General features: G+C 36.1%; 5 protein-coding genes across 5 annotated transcripts; 1 reads left to right on the top strand and 4 right to left on the bottom strand.

Annotated features, from left to right (window-relative positions):
- LOC104754267 (ORM1-like protein 3) lies at positions 1,972-3,688 on the bottom strand. Its single transcript, XM_010476410.1, has 3 exons — positions 3,326-3,688; positions 2,640-2,788; positions 1,972-2,300 (listed from the first exon to the last, which is right to left on the bottom strand). Exons 1-3 carry the CDS (start codon positions 3,509-3,511, stop codon positions 2,159-2,161), a joined length of 477 nt encoding a protein of 158 aa, XP_010474712.1. The 5' UTR covers positions 3,512-3,688; the 3' UTR covers positions 1,972-2,158.
- LOC104754268 lies at positions 3,544-5,231 on the bottom strand. The gene is made up of 2 exons (XM_010476411.1): positions 5,019-5,231; positions 3,544-4,593 (listed from the first exon to the last, which is right to left on the bottom strand). Exons 1-2 carry the CDS (start codon positions 5,110-5,112, stop codon positions 3,902-3,904), a joined length of 786 nt encoding a protein of 261 aa, XP_010474713.1. The 5' UTR covers positions 5,113-5,231; the 3' UTR covers positions 3,544-3,901.
- Positions 5,608-9,822, bottom strand: LOC104754265 (bifunctional fucokinase/fucose pyrophosphorylase-like). Its single transcript, XM_010476408.2, has 7 exons — positions 9,247-9,822; positions 8,866-9,094; positions 8,332-8,696; positions 8,109-8,235; positions 7,004-8,014; positions 6,215-6,933; positions 5,608-6,106 (listed from the first exon to the last, which is right to left on the bottom strand). The coding sequence occupies exons 1-7, from the start codon at positions 9,796-9,798 to the stop codon at positions 5,714-5,716; spliced, it is 3,396 nt and encodes a 1,131-aa protein (XP_010474710.2). The 5' UTR covers positions 9,799-9,822; the 3' UTR covers positions 5,608-5,713.
- On the bottom strand, positions 9,768-10,901 carry LOC104754266 (DNA-directed RNA polymerase III subunit RPC10-like). Its single transcript, XM_010476409.2, has 4 exons — positions 10,774-10,901; positions 10,537-10,661; positions 10,341-10,431; positions 9,768-10,091 (listed from the first exon to the last, which is right to left on the bottom strand). Exons 2-4 carry the CDS (start codon positions 10,639-10,641, stop codon positions 9,967-9,969), a joined length of 321 nt encoding a protein of 106 aa, XP_010474711.1. The 5' UTR covers positions 10,642-10,661; positions 10,774-10,901; the 3' UTR covers positions 9,768-9,966.
- On the top strand, positions 13,612-15,311 carry LOC104754264 (ras-related protein RABA3-like). The gene is made up of 2 exons (XM_010476407.1): positions 13,612-13,983; positions 14,655-15,311. The coding sequence occupies exons 1-2, from the start codon at positions 13,718-13,720 to the stop codon at positions 15,106-15,108; spliced, it is 720 nt and encodes a 239-aa protein (XP_010474709.1). The 5' UTR covers positions 13,612-13,717; the 3' UTR covers positions 15,109-15,311.

The following is a 16,991-nucleotide window of genomic DNA, read 5'->3' as shown; positions in this document are numbered from 1 at the left end:
TTTCCTGTAAAGGACTGAAAATGTACAATGTAACAATGCACTGTGAACAATGCTAGTTGTGGATAGAATGTATATCTTTGAGAAGCATTAAACAATACTAGAACAATAATAGTTGTTGGTATCTAGCTTACATGTGATTTATATCTTAAACGCAAAATAAAAAGACATAAGTTAAGTGATAAAAAATTAATTGTAATTTGGATACTCTACGAAAGATTGAATTTGAAACTACAGTTACGTTGAAATCTGACTAAGCAACATATTTGGTTTCCAAAACATAGAGTGCCAAACCTATAAACAATTTGAATTAGAGATTGATATATTTATTTTGAAGATGCTGAATATATAACAATGTGACTGCAAAAGATAAAGGTATTCTGAATTTGTTTCTATAAATATATGCATCAAAGGTATCATCACAAGTAATATTATTTCCATAAACAACAATATTATTTGTGCGTTGATTCAAGTAGAATTCATTATCCAGTGCATATCCAACTAGCTAGACTTTTCCCATCAAACAATCCATTAAACAAATTAAGTTATCTTCCTAAAAGCAGAAAGACCTAACATCATTCCCAAGCATATTATTACCAGCTAACTATTCTAATCCATGGACTTGGTCTTATTGATAGACTCAACCTTTTCGTTGTTGCCTCCAAGCAACAGATACTTATCCTTCCTTGTAAGTTCAGTGCATTCGAATCCCAAAACTCCACCGATCACCTTCTGAACGTAATTAGCCAACTCAAAAGGAGTCTTGCCACCACCTTTTAATTTACCGTCATTATATTATATTTTTGTATCAGTAAAATTTTTAAATATTATCTTATATAATATGAAAATTTAAAGATTTTTTTTTTAAGTTTTAAAAAAAATAATGTAGACTTAATTGGAAGGTTAGACTAATTTTAGCTCTTCGTTGTACACTGGATCATTATTATTGCGCTCAATCAAAACACATCCTCGCTCGCGTTATGATGATACGTAACTCATGATGATATTATTAGGGTCCGTGAGATAATGAAACCAATCAAAAGTAGCAAAACAGAGGCACTCTGCTTTTCAACTAGATAAATGCAGCTCTTGTTTAGACACATTATCGGGTATCCCGAGTTCTCTGGAACAAGTCCGGTTTTTTAGGTTGTGTGAATGAATTTGAGAATATAGCATACTGTATGAGCCAATGATGTAGATTGGAAAACAGAGATATGTGTGTTTCTGTAGATGAAATGTACTTGATTCTATAATATTTATGTTACATAATAATCACAACTCAGGTCATTTCTTTTCTTTTCAGGACAGAGAAAACCAGAGATACTCTGTCTTCTGATTTTCTATATACAAAAACAAAGCAATTTGATTCCACATGTGTGACCAATGGAGGCCAGGGTTTCTCTTCATTTCAGATTTTAGGGTCCGTGAGATAATGAAACCAATCAAAAGTAGCAAAAACAGAGACACTCTGCTTTTATACAATGGTAACTGAGAGCATGAAAAAAATACATTTCTTTGTCTCATTCAAGCCGCATCAGCGACATGGTCTCCGGTAAGAGCAACGGCAGGAATGGCTGTGAGCATCAGGGAGAGTAGGGTGCAAGAATCTAGGAGTGCAGACTTGAACTACTCTAGAGTCTAGACTACGGTATCAACTCGAAAATCTTTCAGAATTAAAAAAAAGGATCACTTTTTCTTCCAGTGCTTTATACAAATTAAACTAGGGGTTCAAACTTATATGTTGTATACGTACACCATGACATATAATATCCATACAGGTGGACTTCCACTATGGCACGTGTCATTAACTTCGCTCTCGTTATAATGATAAACTCATGAGTCACAAAACATGCCCATTGATATTATTAGGCTCAGGTACTACTAACATGAAAGCCTAAACTTGTTTATTACCTAACCGAGATGACATTACATGATATGTAACATTGTTGGAACCTGGAAGTGAAAGTGGGGAGATAGAAGGAGAGAGATTTCGTGTTTATATTAAAAGGAACAAGATCAAAGCTTCAAAATTAGTTACTTACAAATATCCAACAAAAAGCATGAACTCTCGATTTAAAACCAACTCATATGAACATTTTTATACATATATATGTTTGGTTTTTTTCTTCTTCCTGGTGTTCTCTTTACCGCAAAAGGAAACTTACTTATTTTCACCATTGATGCCAAAGATGCGTACCTTGTGCATGTTGGGGAACTTGGCAACAACCAGAATCATCACAGCTAGTGTGTTGAGGAACAGCCATGGGTGCCTGTAATCTGTTGTATGCGATGCTATCAAGTACCTGATTTTTTTATTCAAACTATCAATTAAGAAACCAAAATAAACCATTTGCCAACAAAAAAGTTTATAGTAAAAAAAAAGAGACACACAGATAAAGAGCTCAATCTTAAAAGTTCAACGAGATAAATGCAGCTCTTGTTTAGACACATTATCCCCAGTTCTGTAGAACAAGCCCGTTACACATTACCGATTTTAGATTGTGTGAATTTGAGAATTTAGCACATTGACCATATGAGATACAAGGATATATGCAACGAAAGGGAAACAAGTGCTAAGAAATTGTAGATTGGAAACAGACAAGAATGTTGAGATATGAAGGAGCAAAGCAGTTGGGACTTACAGGACAACAGGAACTACGGTGAGAAATTTGCGGTTGCGGGTAAGTTGTTGACCGCTATCCATTTGTTCCCACCAAGTTAAACCATTGTAGATTCCTTGGTCATCTGCAAAAGGAGTTCCCTTCATCCAGTGAAAGCAGTGATACGTTACCTGACAACAACAACAAATATCCACAAATGCTACTCAAAAATTTCCAAAGAGTAACCCAAGATTCGACTAAGTTTGGTGTTTTGATCAAGCAATGCCAATACAAAGTCACCCCAAAAAGCCTGATCAACTCAACACTGCTGATACTATCCAAACTGATCAATTAAAAATTGCTGATACCAAACCAAAACTGATTAATTTAATGATCAGGAGGTAATTTGTATCTTATTTCGAAGCCTGATCCAAAACTCAAAACCTAATGATAACGATACTGATCAATACACAGTCACAAATCTTATTTCAAACCCTAAAGCACTAGGGAATTGCTGATAGCACAAGAAATCAATTCAAAGGTTGCTGTTTAACAAATTAACAAACTCATAACTAGATTCAAATCCAGATCTCAGGAAAAAAAGAAAAAAAGGAAACAATTAAACAAATCAATCGATTATCTAAAAATCAAAGTCACAATTGTAAGTGAAGGCCGTAAAACAATCATCGAACCATGAAAAAGGTAGGAGAAGAAAGAAGAAGACTTACAACGAAGTGAGCGAGATTAACAACAGTCCAAGCCATTCCAGGGGAACAACCAGAGATAGAGAGAACAACGAGCCAACCGAAGAAGAGAATAAGCATGTAAGTAGTCCAAACTCCTGGATACATGAACCATTCCGTATTCCTGTTCATATCCGGCGGTGGCACAGCTTTCACATACAGATTCGCCATTTCTACAAACCTAATCGATCGGATCGGATCGATTCTCGTCTTCTTTAGAGATGGGTATTGATCAAAATCTTATATTAACACCTGAATTGAAAACCCAGATTCACAAACTTCTCTCTTTCGCCCCCGAGAAGAAGGATTTGATTGTTTTGGTTTTGGTTTTAATTATGTGTGCCCGTGAAAGGCGACTCCTTTTTAGCATCTACAGTATAATTAATTAATTATTGGATTTGAGATATTTAATTTACATACGCTTACCAAAACGGTAGCGTTTTTGTTATTCTCACTTTAACAAACGTTTTAGAATTTGCATTTGATTAGTCTTTGCTTAATACAAACATTTTGAAAAAGAAACACAACAAGCTGAGGATTTTAACAGAATTGTTCTATTTGTCACCTAACATAGTCGGTATCAGAATCTTCTTCTTCTTCTTCTTGTTCGACTTGCTCAATGGTCTTCAAGTCAAGGTTGAGAGCCAAATCCTCAACTGAAACCTTAATGACGTCGCTTCTAACGCCAATATCAGTAGCATAACGACTCATACAATACATTCCAGCAGTAACTGTCGCTACACCAATTGGATTTGGAATCAGCAACTTGAAAGGAGAAGAGAGAATTGCAGCCAAAGGAGCACCAACGATCGAAGAAGCTTGACCACTTCTCCCTACCCCGAGCTTATCCATTATAAGCAAACCGGTTTTGCAGTAGAGCGCGAAATCCTCGCAGTTGTTCTTGAAAATGTCGTAGTTGCCAAATCCGTTTTGTAGAAGGTACATTGCCCTGTGGATGACTGAATCAGTTGGATCAGATTGCGCGGTTGTGCAAGTTCCTCCGCGGACTTTGGTGAGAAAAACCGGTGGGCTGACTCCATATTCGAAGCAGTAGAGTGAGCCGTTCTTGAGGAAACAGTCTAAGCAAGAAAGGACTACTCCACTGTCTGGTTGTCTGAAACCACAATCAGGAAATATCGAACAGATATCATCAGAGGAAGATGATATTGATATTGATGATGATGATGATGATGACTCCATGGGGTTGTGTTCTGGTCTGAAATGAACAACTTTGGACCCACCGACAAAGATCCCTGCAAAAAAATTTGGTATCCAACAATAAAATCAAAGCCCATTAGAATATGATGAAATGCCTACAACAGTATCTATTCATCAACATAGGTAATTAGGTGAATAAATATCAAGGAATCCATAAAGTCCACCAGATCACAGCAGAAGATGAATAACAAACAAAACACTGGGCCAGTGTGAAATTAGGTTCATGCAAAGATTGGAACTTTGAATACAATTAAAACAAAGTAAAGACCCTTTGTCTTTAAGATCTGTCTAGATAAAGTTATTAACTTTGAGATTTCACAGTTCCGAAAACATAGACAATTAAATCGAAAAGTAAGTAGCTAGAAACCAAAAGACAAGAGCTGCATTAACAAAATCGGATCTTTTCCACTACGATGGAGTTATCTAGAGAAAGAAAGGAAGAATGAATCTAAAGTTATACCATGGTGAGAATAAGCGAAGACTGCTCTGTAAGTGTAGATATGATCTCCTGGTTTTATCTCTTCTCTCTCCATCTTGTTCGTAAGCAAACCCATTTTTTCTTTCTTCTTCTCTCTCAACACAAAGCTATTCTTCTCCTTGCTTGTGGAAAATGCAGGAAACGGTGTTACAGCTAGGTTACAAGTGTGAGCTCTAACGGTGGGATCTGACGTCAGCGAGATTATAGGTAGAGTAACGTTTTCTTGGAGTGAGCATCTGTGATTTGATTGGATGAAGGAACTGGAGCTGTTGAACTAATCCGTTACGGAAGTCTTTTAACGGCGTTAGTTATCTCCAAAATCCAAATGCGAGACCAACGAGGTGACCAAAGTAATCGCTAATTATCCGGGGGCCTTTTGACCTTGATTCCAGGCGAGGGTAATGTGGTCATTTCATAACTTGGTGGTTGAGCTATGAAGTAACCAACCCGAAGCAGGTCAAGCAAAGGATTATGTAAAGGCGACGACGTCGTTCAAGCTTCCCTCGGATTCTTCTGCTTTATTTCTCTGTCAAATTCGATTTCGTTTCTGAAAGCATCCAACTTTATCTAATAAAAACATCTTTAACGTATAATTTTCTTTATTTTTTTTATCAAAAGGTTCAACCAAAAAAAACAAATCAATAACAAGGCGTTACAACACAATGACACTGATAATATTAATTACAGATGGTCCAGTTGTAAACCTTGACATCAAACTCTGGATGTTGTTCCAGTCTCTTTCTTAACTCCTTTGCTTTTTCTGTGTCCTTAGCCAATATAAGAGAGAATCCTCCACCACCTGCACCTACAAGCTTGAAACCTGAGCTATAAGGTTGTGAAAACGCGAAAAGCTTATCCACAAACTCATTGCTGCAATACGGATCGAGCTCTTGATGCAATCTCCAAGCTTCTGACATTATTTCCCCTAGCTCATCCACTTCACAGTTCATTAACGCTTCTCTCCCCGATTTTGCCAGCTCTGTCAACCGCTTGATGCTCGAAATCAAGAGATTATCTCTTTGCAGATACCTTGTTACAACTTTGTGTAGGACCTGGTGAGCAAGCCTGACCTGTTTCAATAAAGTCATGAATGAATGAGACTGTAACTGCATGTTTTTTTTAAATATATTGCTAACATAATATTATTCTTTTTCCTTTCAGTTGTTGTTGTCACTTACTTGACCGGTGAAAACAATGAGGAGACGTTGCTCCAACTCTGTGATTAGCTTTGGTGAGGCGAGTAAAGGAACGACATGAAGACGCAGAGGAATTCCTGGAAAACTTGAAGTGAATTTGATTCCTGGGTATAACCCACCGATCTGATCTTGCCAGCCACCTCCAGTACCCATGAGTTGCTCCAGAACCAAGACGAGCCTAGCAACGTTTTCATTGCTCTCATCTCCATTGGATATTTGAAGAAGTCCTTTCACAACAGCTGCAGCTAGAATGCTCGAGGTTCCTAGACCACTGCCACGAGGTACATTGGCCCATGTCTTTATTGCTAATCCTGTGGACTTGACAAAGTTTTCTTCGAGAATGCCGGTTACCAATAGAGCAGATTTAACAAGCCTGAATGGATCATTGATTTCAAATGGTGTCTTGATGCTTATCGGATCTTCGATGTGTAGCTCGTTTCCAGCATCGTCTTGGATTGAGATTCCAGCCTGACTTGTTGTTTCGATGATTGTGCCAATTGGAAGTGAACCTTCCAAGGTTATAGCCATGTTCAGGACACAACCTGCACGCTCTAAACTCCATGGAGGTGTATCACTCCAACCTCCTACAAAATCTACTCGAACTGGTAGTTCAACTTTTGTCCTTCTTGGTTGAAAAACTTGATCCAGTTGAGAAATATGATTCTCGGTATGGGGCTTGCCGCTTGATTCCAACAGATGCTCTGGAGAACAAACAAAAGAGTTAATCCAGGTTTATCTGTCAAAGAAAAGTATTACACAGCAAGGTTTTACCTTTAAAACCATATCTCACAGCTGAAGCAGTCTCTTCTGCAACTGCTCCCCAGACTTTATGCTCCAAGTCTATAGCTTTTGCCTCATCCCCACATGCTCGAAGAAGATCAACTTCTACCTGATATGCCCTACTCTTTGGAAGAATTTTGGAGTTTTGCTCCTGAAATTTGGGACATTGATCCAGAAAATTCTTGCATATTTCCAATCCTAATGACTCTTTCTGTAAAATCTCATGGCACAGCTGAGAAAAATTTCGCCCAAGCATACCATAGTTCATACACGCCTTAGCGATTCCAGCCGCAAGATCAGCTTGATGATTGCTGGAACCATTGCACATCTCAGGAAAGTTTATTGATCCGTGCAACTCTTCTAAGCTTACACGTTGTGAGCTTCTCCACAAGGTAATCTTCTCCTTGTTTCTACTATCATCTAAACCCATCAACCACGACGCCAACATCAGCATTTCACTATAACTGAGAATCGGGAACAATTTTGCATTCCACAAACATCTGTCTTGTCCAGCATACGAGTTCCAGAGATCGTTTTCCTCAATGCCAAGATCAAACAGTACTTTCTCCAAAGGTTTACCACAAAAGGTTCCATCTTTATATATTGAGTTCTTTGGATTATCATGGAGACCACAATACACTATTACTCTCTCCTTATGTCCTACCAGCGGGACCTCCCAAAGACAATGCCTATCCGGAAGCATGAACCTGAAACTTTCTGGAGTTCCAAGATCTTCGCTTGGGATGTGAATACCAACAACTATGGACTGTGAGCCAATCTGTACGGCACCAGAAACTGTTGAATCATAGATGAGTGAATCTTCACCAATGGAGACACCGGGTGCAATTTCACTAGACAGTATAACAGAAGACGCTGCAATATCTGAAACCGTAGTTGCAGGGATGGAACATAAGTGTCTTCGACCTACAATTCCTGAAGCATCTCCGCTTAAGTGATCCAATACCTCACTTGATGTTCCAAAATGCAAAAACTGCAAATCATCTGACACAACATGATACAAAGGAATTAGAAAAGTAACCAAATGCAATCAAAAATTTTCTCAGTTTAGATAGTCTTGTGATCAGTACAAACATACAAGTGCAGTAGCTGTATATCTTTTGCCTCCCCAGACTGTTAATAAGAAGTTCACCCAAAGGCCTGGTTCGCAGCCAATCATGTCTTGAAGGAACCCATGCAGCCACCAAATCTTCATACAAACTCATCTGCCAGAAACCATTACCAAATATCTGTAAGAAGCCAGTACATTTCCAAGGACAAGGTGTTTTTACACACAAGCTGCATAAATATGAGAAAGTTACCTCCTTTTTACTGCCTATAAGCTCTGAGATCATGGGTTGGGATGAGCATCCAAGAGCGACCAGGTCCAACCATGCTCTCCCCCTTGCAGATATTATCCCAGTGTCAAGAAGCGTCCGTCCATCATGTAAGATTGCATCTTTCTTGACAAGCTCCTCTACTGTAGGCTTCTGCAGAAGATCATTTACTAAACTGACAATACAGCCTTCAGCACGGGACTCAGATTTGGATGTGACAATGACACCATGATTGGAAGCAATATCAAGAGTGATAGGCACAGTAACAATGGAAGCTGCGTCTTCAGGGAGAGTCATTTTAAATGCATCAAAACAAGGGAGAACATCTCCAGTCATAATGAATAAACCACCTGCACATGTTCAAAAGGTTAAGATCAGCCTCCAGACAACCCTTAAAAATAGGAAATAAATATCACACGACAAAACACACTTTTCTCTGTTTTATGTAGCTTAAACACCAAGCTGCACAATGGACAACGAGAACATTTGAATATGTCACTTTAAAGTATGGAAATTGACCTTCATCTCTGAAAGCCTGTCTTGCACAAGAAGCTATTGCCAGTATATGATCAAAAAGGAGAGGAACAGGACCATCAGGGTCATCAGCTGCAAGATAAGGAAGTGGGAGGAAAACTTTCCCCATAGGATTTGCCCATGGAACCCTTTTGGAGTCACCTCCAGCATGAAGCATCAGTACATGCTTTTCAGAGAGGAATTCCGTAGGACAAGTACCATTTGCAGCTTCCACCTGATGAACATCAACATAACCGACAAATCAAACAAACAGATCTAGTGGGTTTTGTCACTTGATTATCTAAGATATAGTGAGTTTATTGCACAATGCCAAACCTTCTACAACTAGTGATCACTGAGATATCTAAACATGGGAGCAGAATTTACCTGGGGACCAGGATTGAAACCTAATTTCTCATAATGGAGAGAGAGAGCATGAATGGCGTTAAGAGTGGCAGCACCAGACCCGATCCGCTTGCCATCTGGATCAGGAACAGCCAAAGTAACAGTGGAGCTAGCTATTCGTCCCATCCGTTTCGCTCGTCGGAGCTGCCACTCGTACAGCTCAGCCTGTTCAGGACTAGCCGCCGTGAGAACGATCGCATCCCAAGTCGGGACCCTGGTGGGATGGCGCACCGAAAGCCTTAAATGGTACCATGACTTGCGCAAAAGCGTGGCTAAGTCAGCTTTTTTCCTCTGCTTAGCTTTCGAAGACATTATGGTTTCTCGTAGCCGGAGAAATGGGAGAAGAAAAAATGAAATCTGGAGGTTTAGTGGACAGAGGAAGAAGACGAAGTTTTTTATAACAGACCAGACGGATCGAGTCAAAGTCAAAGACCAAAATGCAATCAATACGTTGCCGTGTTGGATCTGAATCACAAAGGCAAATGAATATTCTCTCTCAAAACTTTTACTTCCAAAAAGATCAAAACTTTTCATAGTCGAAATTTATGTAATATTCCGATTGCCAAAAAAAAAGAATGCGCGAAAGCAGAGGATCTTCAGCAGCATTGCCAATGAGGTAAAACAGACTGAAAGAAGATAGCATATGTAAAAAAAAAAGAAGGTTTTTAAATAAGCACAGAGGTTGAATAATGATCATCATTATCATTCTTCACGCCAAGTGAACTCGCACTTCAAGCATCTATAAAATCTTGATTCTGGCTCATCAGCTGAACGAATCTGCATTGATTTGAAGTATGCCTTGTCGTGGCCGCACCTCGGGCATGGAGCTGATCAACAAAAGCAATCCGCAATGAGAAACATACGGAAACAAAGATGCTCTAGTCTAGCTAGCAATAGTAAGTGTAATTCTTAAACCAACGCCCTGAACCCTTCTGGAAGTCAAGTCACAACCGACGCTGTTACATTCTTAAACCCTAAATCTTATTACCATGTTTTAATTAACTAGTGTAGCAGAGCATGAACTAAACTAATCCCAGTCCTAGAATCAGAATAAGAAGACAAGAGACTCGGAATACCTTCGGTTTCGGCTTCTGTCGGTATATCTTCTTTAGACACAACAGGTTCAATGGCCTTCTTAACCAGAAGTTGCTTCTTCTTTATCTCCACCTGTCACAACATTCCAAAGACAAGAACAGAGATATCTAAAAAAGGGTTTTTTTTTTTTTTTTGGGGAAAAAAGGTTAGAAGAAGAGAAAGAGAAAAATAAAAGACATGTCTTTCGATGTAGGCGACGTATGGACAAGTGGAACAGAAGAATCTGGAATTGCCACCACCCTCGTAACGCAGCAAGTTCCCACATGTCGGACAAAACTCCATCTTCCTCACCTATCAATTCCCTGTAAAAAAAAATCTCCTAAAAATCAATTCACAAAACTACAACACTGATAGATTCATAGATTAAGATATAAAGGGTGTTTTCGGAATACATTGCTCTACTGAATTAATTACCTCCGGTAAGAAAGAAAACCCACCGTCGCCGTCTCGCCGAGCCGCAGCTTTTGCTCTCAGGACTGTCGCCGTTACACACAGAATAAGGGGACGAAGGTTTCTCTTATTTCGATTTAAACCCCCAATCTTACTAATTGTTCAACATTCTGTACCCTACTTTTTGCTTCCACAGTTCTATTCGATCTTATTGGGCTTGGGCTTATTGAATAAGGTTATTTCGTTTTTTCGGCTAAAAAGGCCCAATTCATGCGAGAAATGTTATATTAATGATCATATTACAGATCAATTATTATAATAAATAAAATATGTCTATATTTTTTTTGAATAAAAAGTCTGTATTTTTCACTTTTTCGTTTATTTCCTTTATATTTAAATTTTGGTTGTATGGTATGCGGAGCTTCGTTGTGTATGCTCATTGATACATTTGTATTATTGATTTCAAATTAATGAAAAATGAAAGTGTTAAAAAAAAAAAAAATTCTGTATTTAAAACTACGCAACAACACTGATGTCATATTTTTCTTTGCAAGCATTGTCTACTTTCTCAGAAGAAATTCGTTCTGCAGTGCTATCGAGAGGATAATACTGTTCGTAGGTATCAAATAAGAGAGTCGGATCATCCAAACTGTCGTGAAGAAACTGTCAGCTGAAAGAGTCGTAATGACCAGAACTTTGTCTTTTTCTATTTTTTAACTAAATATATTTAAATTTTAATTATAAACTTTTATATGTTGTTGATATAAATTAAATAAATATTTATTTTTAAATTTTTGTTTATGATTTTTTATTTATATTTATTAACATATATTCTTACATCACTTTTAAAAATAATATCATTTATATAAATGTTTTATGCTGAAAAAACTAAAACACCTAAAATTACCTAAAACTCTATTATGATTTTATTAACGATCAATGGTGAGTTTGAGGTTATAAAAGACGTGTATTACAATAATTTAAAATTTTACAAAGAATTGACAAATTATACTTAGAGTTGCATATCTTTTTTTTTTTGCTCAAAAAGAGTTGTATATCCCTTGTACATAAAATGTCCAATCAATCAATAATCGATTATAAATTGCTGTTCATATCCTTTAAAGTAGGTCAAACTATGGTTTATTAAATGATACATTTTGTATTTCTACTACGTAATCGGCAAATTTATATCCGAAAAAATATCAATAATACATTGTGAAAATGTATAAATTAGTAAAATTCGAATCCATAAATAAATTTATTTTCGTTTGACTAGAATATGTGGCTAAGATAATAATTTGTAAATAAGAGTCAAATTCATGGCACATTTACAAAATAAATAATTACATTAGAGGTGGTTCAAAGTGGTAAATGATGTGTATTTTTGGTTGTAATGATTAGACCACAACTTAATACATGGCGGTAGTGCAAATGTACATGGACAAGCCACGATAATCAATCAATATCTAACACTAATATATTTCTAATTGAAGTTTTTTTCTTCGCGAGAAAAAAATTAGATAACCTAATCAAAAATAGGTTTGATAGTGACAACTAAAAATTTGAACTAACATATCATGGATAAAATTGACGTATGAATGAATTTTTTATTTAATTATTGTTAAAATTTTACAAATGTAATTAAGAAGAAATACACAAATCTTAGAAGCTCATGAGGTGGTTAATACAAAAATCTTTATATTGTGCATCATAAAACTCATTTTTCTTTTTCGTTTACATATATCATCTTGTTTATTAAACAAAAAAAAATTGACAAAATATTTTTAGATCAAAGTTGGTAAGGCCACAAGACACCTCTATCTTCTTCCGCAAGTTACCTTATGCACACTAGAATAGTTGATGTCTGAGATATCCCTCAATTATCTGTTTGAAATAAATAACTAGAATAGTCGATGTTTGACATATATATACAAATCTTTATCTTGATTGTTCTCTTTTATAACGTGTCTCATCTCGTCTGGCTTAAAAAAGCCTAATTCATGCTATAAAAGTTATAGCAAACCTAAATTATGGCATTCTGATTAGTGAAAGCGTCACAAGTTAAAAACACGCAAGTCTTTTAATAACTGATCGAAAATAGAAAAAATTGTATTTAATTTATAGAAATTAGAAACAAGTTGTACCGTCGTTTATAGAAATCTTTTTTATACCATTTCCGTATGTGCAATTTATTAATTCGTTAGAAATGTTGTCTTGATTGAAAACACAAATATGTAACAATCAATTGATTTATCATTCTCATATATACTACAACCAATAAATTTAATTTCTAATTTCCAGCAACAATATGAAAAGAAAGAAAAAAAAACAATAAATTCATACATGAGGTCGGAGTAGACAACAACCAACAACAATTCATGGAGCATATAAAAGCTTTTTTAGGTGGTCTCCAGACAAACTGTAGGCTTCATGTTGAATCAATAAATTGATTTAGCAAAATAATTACGTTTTAAATTGTGTCGGTCCATGCTCACAGCTTTATTATTATTCTATGACTCTATATATATATATATATATATATATATATATTCATTTAGAAATCATATAAAAGCGAATTAAAATAATGCACAGAGCATTGTTGCTGTCTTCGTTATAACACTTCAGGACATTTAAAAATTAATCTCGGTTTGGGTCATGTTGACGACTAAAAACCAAAACCAAAATTTCGAAGGGGTTGGTTTTGATTTAGTTACGGTTTCGTATGGTTATGATTTGTTGTTCTTATAACATGTTGAAAATCTCTAACCAGACTTACCGAATCGAATTTCGGTTCTGATTATTATAAATTCCGTTCGGTTTATTCGTATTCAACCATAAAAACAAAAATAACTCATAAACCAGTTTCTCCCCCTTACTCTCTCTGTTTCACTCACTCCCACTTTACTCGAAAGAGACTTTATAGTTTTTTTTTGTTTGTTGTTGTGTGGTTCATTTCATCAACGCAATAATGAACGAAGAGATGAGCGGAGAGTCGCCGGAGAATAACAAACACGTCAAGAGACCGACGCTGCCGGAAAAGATCGATTACGTGTTCAAGTTGGTGGTCATTGGAGATTCTGCCGTCGGGAAAACGCAGCTCCTCTCACGTTTTACACAGAACGAGTTCTGTTATGATTCAAAATCAACCATTGGTGTCGAGTTTCAGACAAGAACCATCACTCTTCAGGGCAAACTCGTTAAAGCTCAGATCTGGGACACCGCCGGTCAAGAAAGGTATTAGTTAATATCTTTACTCTATTACGTACACTCATTGATCATTCTTTATAGTATATTTTATTAAAGCTGAATCTCACTTTTGGATTCAACTTAATGTAGAGTTTCGTTTTCTTGGATCACGACAATTTTAGATATGGCTGATTTGATTTTCTATCTTAACTATACATAATTGTTTAATACTATATGTTTTTTTTCTTTTTTAATAATAAGAATGGCATATGGATTTGAATAACCAATGGTGTGTGTTCTTGATTTGGTTAATATAATGTCATATTTCTTTTCTATAGTCTTGTTTTTGTCTATTTTTGCGAATACAATAACTCACCGAAAACTTTGCTGCATAAGTCAAAATATTATATTCCCGGGTAACCCATACAAAACTTTCATTTAATATATAGTCTATCAAAAAATATTTAACACTGACACCATTATTTATAGCTTAGTCTCAGAGTTTGATACAAATTAAATGTTATAATAAACCTAAAGTTGAACTTCGTTTTGTTATATAGGATCACGAATACATATATTTATAGTTTATGAATTTGAATAATCGTTTGTTTTCTTGATTTGGTCTGCAATGCAAGATTTTGTTTAGGTAATAATTTATTCAACTGAAAAATATATTAGTTTTTTTTTTTTAATTATTTATGGCGTTTTCCGGCGATCAGATACAGAGCAGTGACGAGTGCGTATTACAGAGGCGCGTTAGGTGCGATGGTGGTTTACGATATTACCAAACGCGTCTCATTCGACCACGTGGCACGTTGGGTTGAGGAATTACGTGCTCACGCCGACGATTCCGCCGTCATCATGCTCGTCGGAAACAAAGCTGATCTCGCCGATGATAAACGTGCCGTTCCAACGGAGGACGCCGTCGAACTCGCCGAGACGCAACGGCTTTTTTTCTCGGAAGTCTCGGCACTAAGCGGCGGAAACGTAGACGACGCTTTTTTCCGTTTACTCGAGGAGATTTTCAGCCGCGTTGTTGTCTCTAGAAAAGGACTAGAATCTGACGGTGCAGCCACCGTGAAGCTTGACGGTTCGAGGATTGATGTGACCTCTGGTTCGGATCTTGAGGTTAGCAAGATGAACATGGAACAAGCTTCGTCGTGCTCGTGTTGAGTTTTGATTGATGGGCCATAAAATGAAGAACATCATAGAGCCAATTATTGGGCTTTATTTTAAGCCCATATATGATTATTTGGCCTTTTTCATATTCCAGGTGGTTGGTGCTTATCACACTGTCAAAAGCTCTCTACTCATGTGTCTCATTCGTAATCTCTATGTCGTCTTTGACATTCTCATGTATACAACAAATTCAGATTCTTTTGTACTGTCAAATCCTAAGGAGATCTATTCAATCAAAAATATAGAACCATTTACGTTCAGCCTTATGGTTATGGTTGGCGACGAAAAGACGTACGTAGCAGAAAAAAATGAATAAATGATTTACTTGACGAAATTATGTTAATGACCGTTTCAGTGATCAATGAAACAAAACCGTGTTCCGATGTAATGTTCTTTTTACCTGTTCTAGGCTAGCTAGTGGTAAATATGGGATCACAATCACAATGTGTTATGATTTTTTCTAAGATGATTAGTGCTAGTGCAATTATCAGAATTACGTTAAGTTCACAATATAAGCAGATATTTTCATAATAATTTTCGTGACATCAATTGTGAGTGTCACGTTAGAATCTGGAATATAATCCATATCCAACGGAAGATATGATTCTATTTATTTTATTTTTGCATGCAACCGAATAATTTGAAGTGCTCCAATCAGAAACTCGCTTTTTCTCTCATGACCTAAAAAATGGGTTTTTATTATAAAATCAAATATATAACACATAGCACATCAATATTTACATTGTATCTAATTAATCACATATGATTAATCGGCCACTAAGTGTTTTGTGACCACTTAGTTTTCTATGCTGATACCTCTGCATTAGTTGCGTGTAAAGTTACTGATTTTATAATGTCTATTAGCAAAAGAAAGATTCTTGCAACAACAATGTAAATTAATTACTTCTTCGGATTTTTATATATTTCAAAAAAAAACGATACATATCATCAAAGTTAAGACTAATCATCTATTCATCTTAGCTGTTTTTAGTCATACATAAATGATCATAACAGTAACTAAGACCAGTTTTGAACAGAAGAGGTTTGGATTCTAGGTTAGATTATTGTTTCTATTGAAATTTGGTGGTCGTGTTATTAATTTATTTTCTTAAATATAAACACTTGGACGATCTTTTTTATAAAAATTTATCTGGTAACTCGAGGCCATTAAAAAATCAGAGTTAGCCTTGATAGTAGTAGTAGCTATGTCTTATTTACGACGAAAATTACATGTTAAATTTTCTTCTATTTAATCTAAAATTATATTGTTGGGTGGAAAAAACATATCTAAAGTTGGAAACTATACACCAAAGTAGATAAGTGAAAGGAAAAGGTCGTTGACTAGCAAAAGGAAAAGTCAAATGGGGGAGCAATTTGCAGAAGAAAAAGTCGCACATTGCTAGTTGCTAGGAGACTCATCAGAAAATGGCATCTTTGAAAATAATAGTAATTCCGTATACATAGTATTTTATATTGTTTTGTTAATTAAGCACTACGTTTAGATATGAAATTACTTTACTAAGATGCATATATACTCACTTTTATTACATATTACGATATAAAAATCATCATATATAAACCATACTATTATACATGGAAATTGTTTACGTATGCGCTTGCTTAAAAAGGTATAAGAAATAGAATACTCATCAATAGAAAACTAACAATAATAATAAAAAGGGGACCATAAGACGATAGTAATGTTCTTAGACTATTTAATGAGAATTGAAACAGATAGGACAGATGTAATTATAATCTTCAATACTTCGTGTTTATTTAAATCAAAGTTCTATAAAGGTACCAAACATGTCATGACATATACATATAGATGACCACAACGAATATTGGGCTGTTAGCATATGCCCATGAGCACCAAC

Source organism: Camelina sativa, chromosome 17 (assembly GCF_000633955.1).
Source record: "Camelina sativa cultivar DH55 chromosome 17, Cs, whole genome shotgun sequence".
Lineage (NCBI taxonomy): Eukaryota > Viridiplantae > Streptophyta > Magnoliopsida > Brassicales > Brassicaceae > Camelina > Camelina sativa.
The sequence above is the reverse complement of the archived record's forward strand: the minus strand, read 5'-3'. Positions and strand labels throughout refer to the sequence as shown.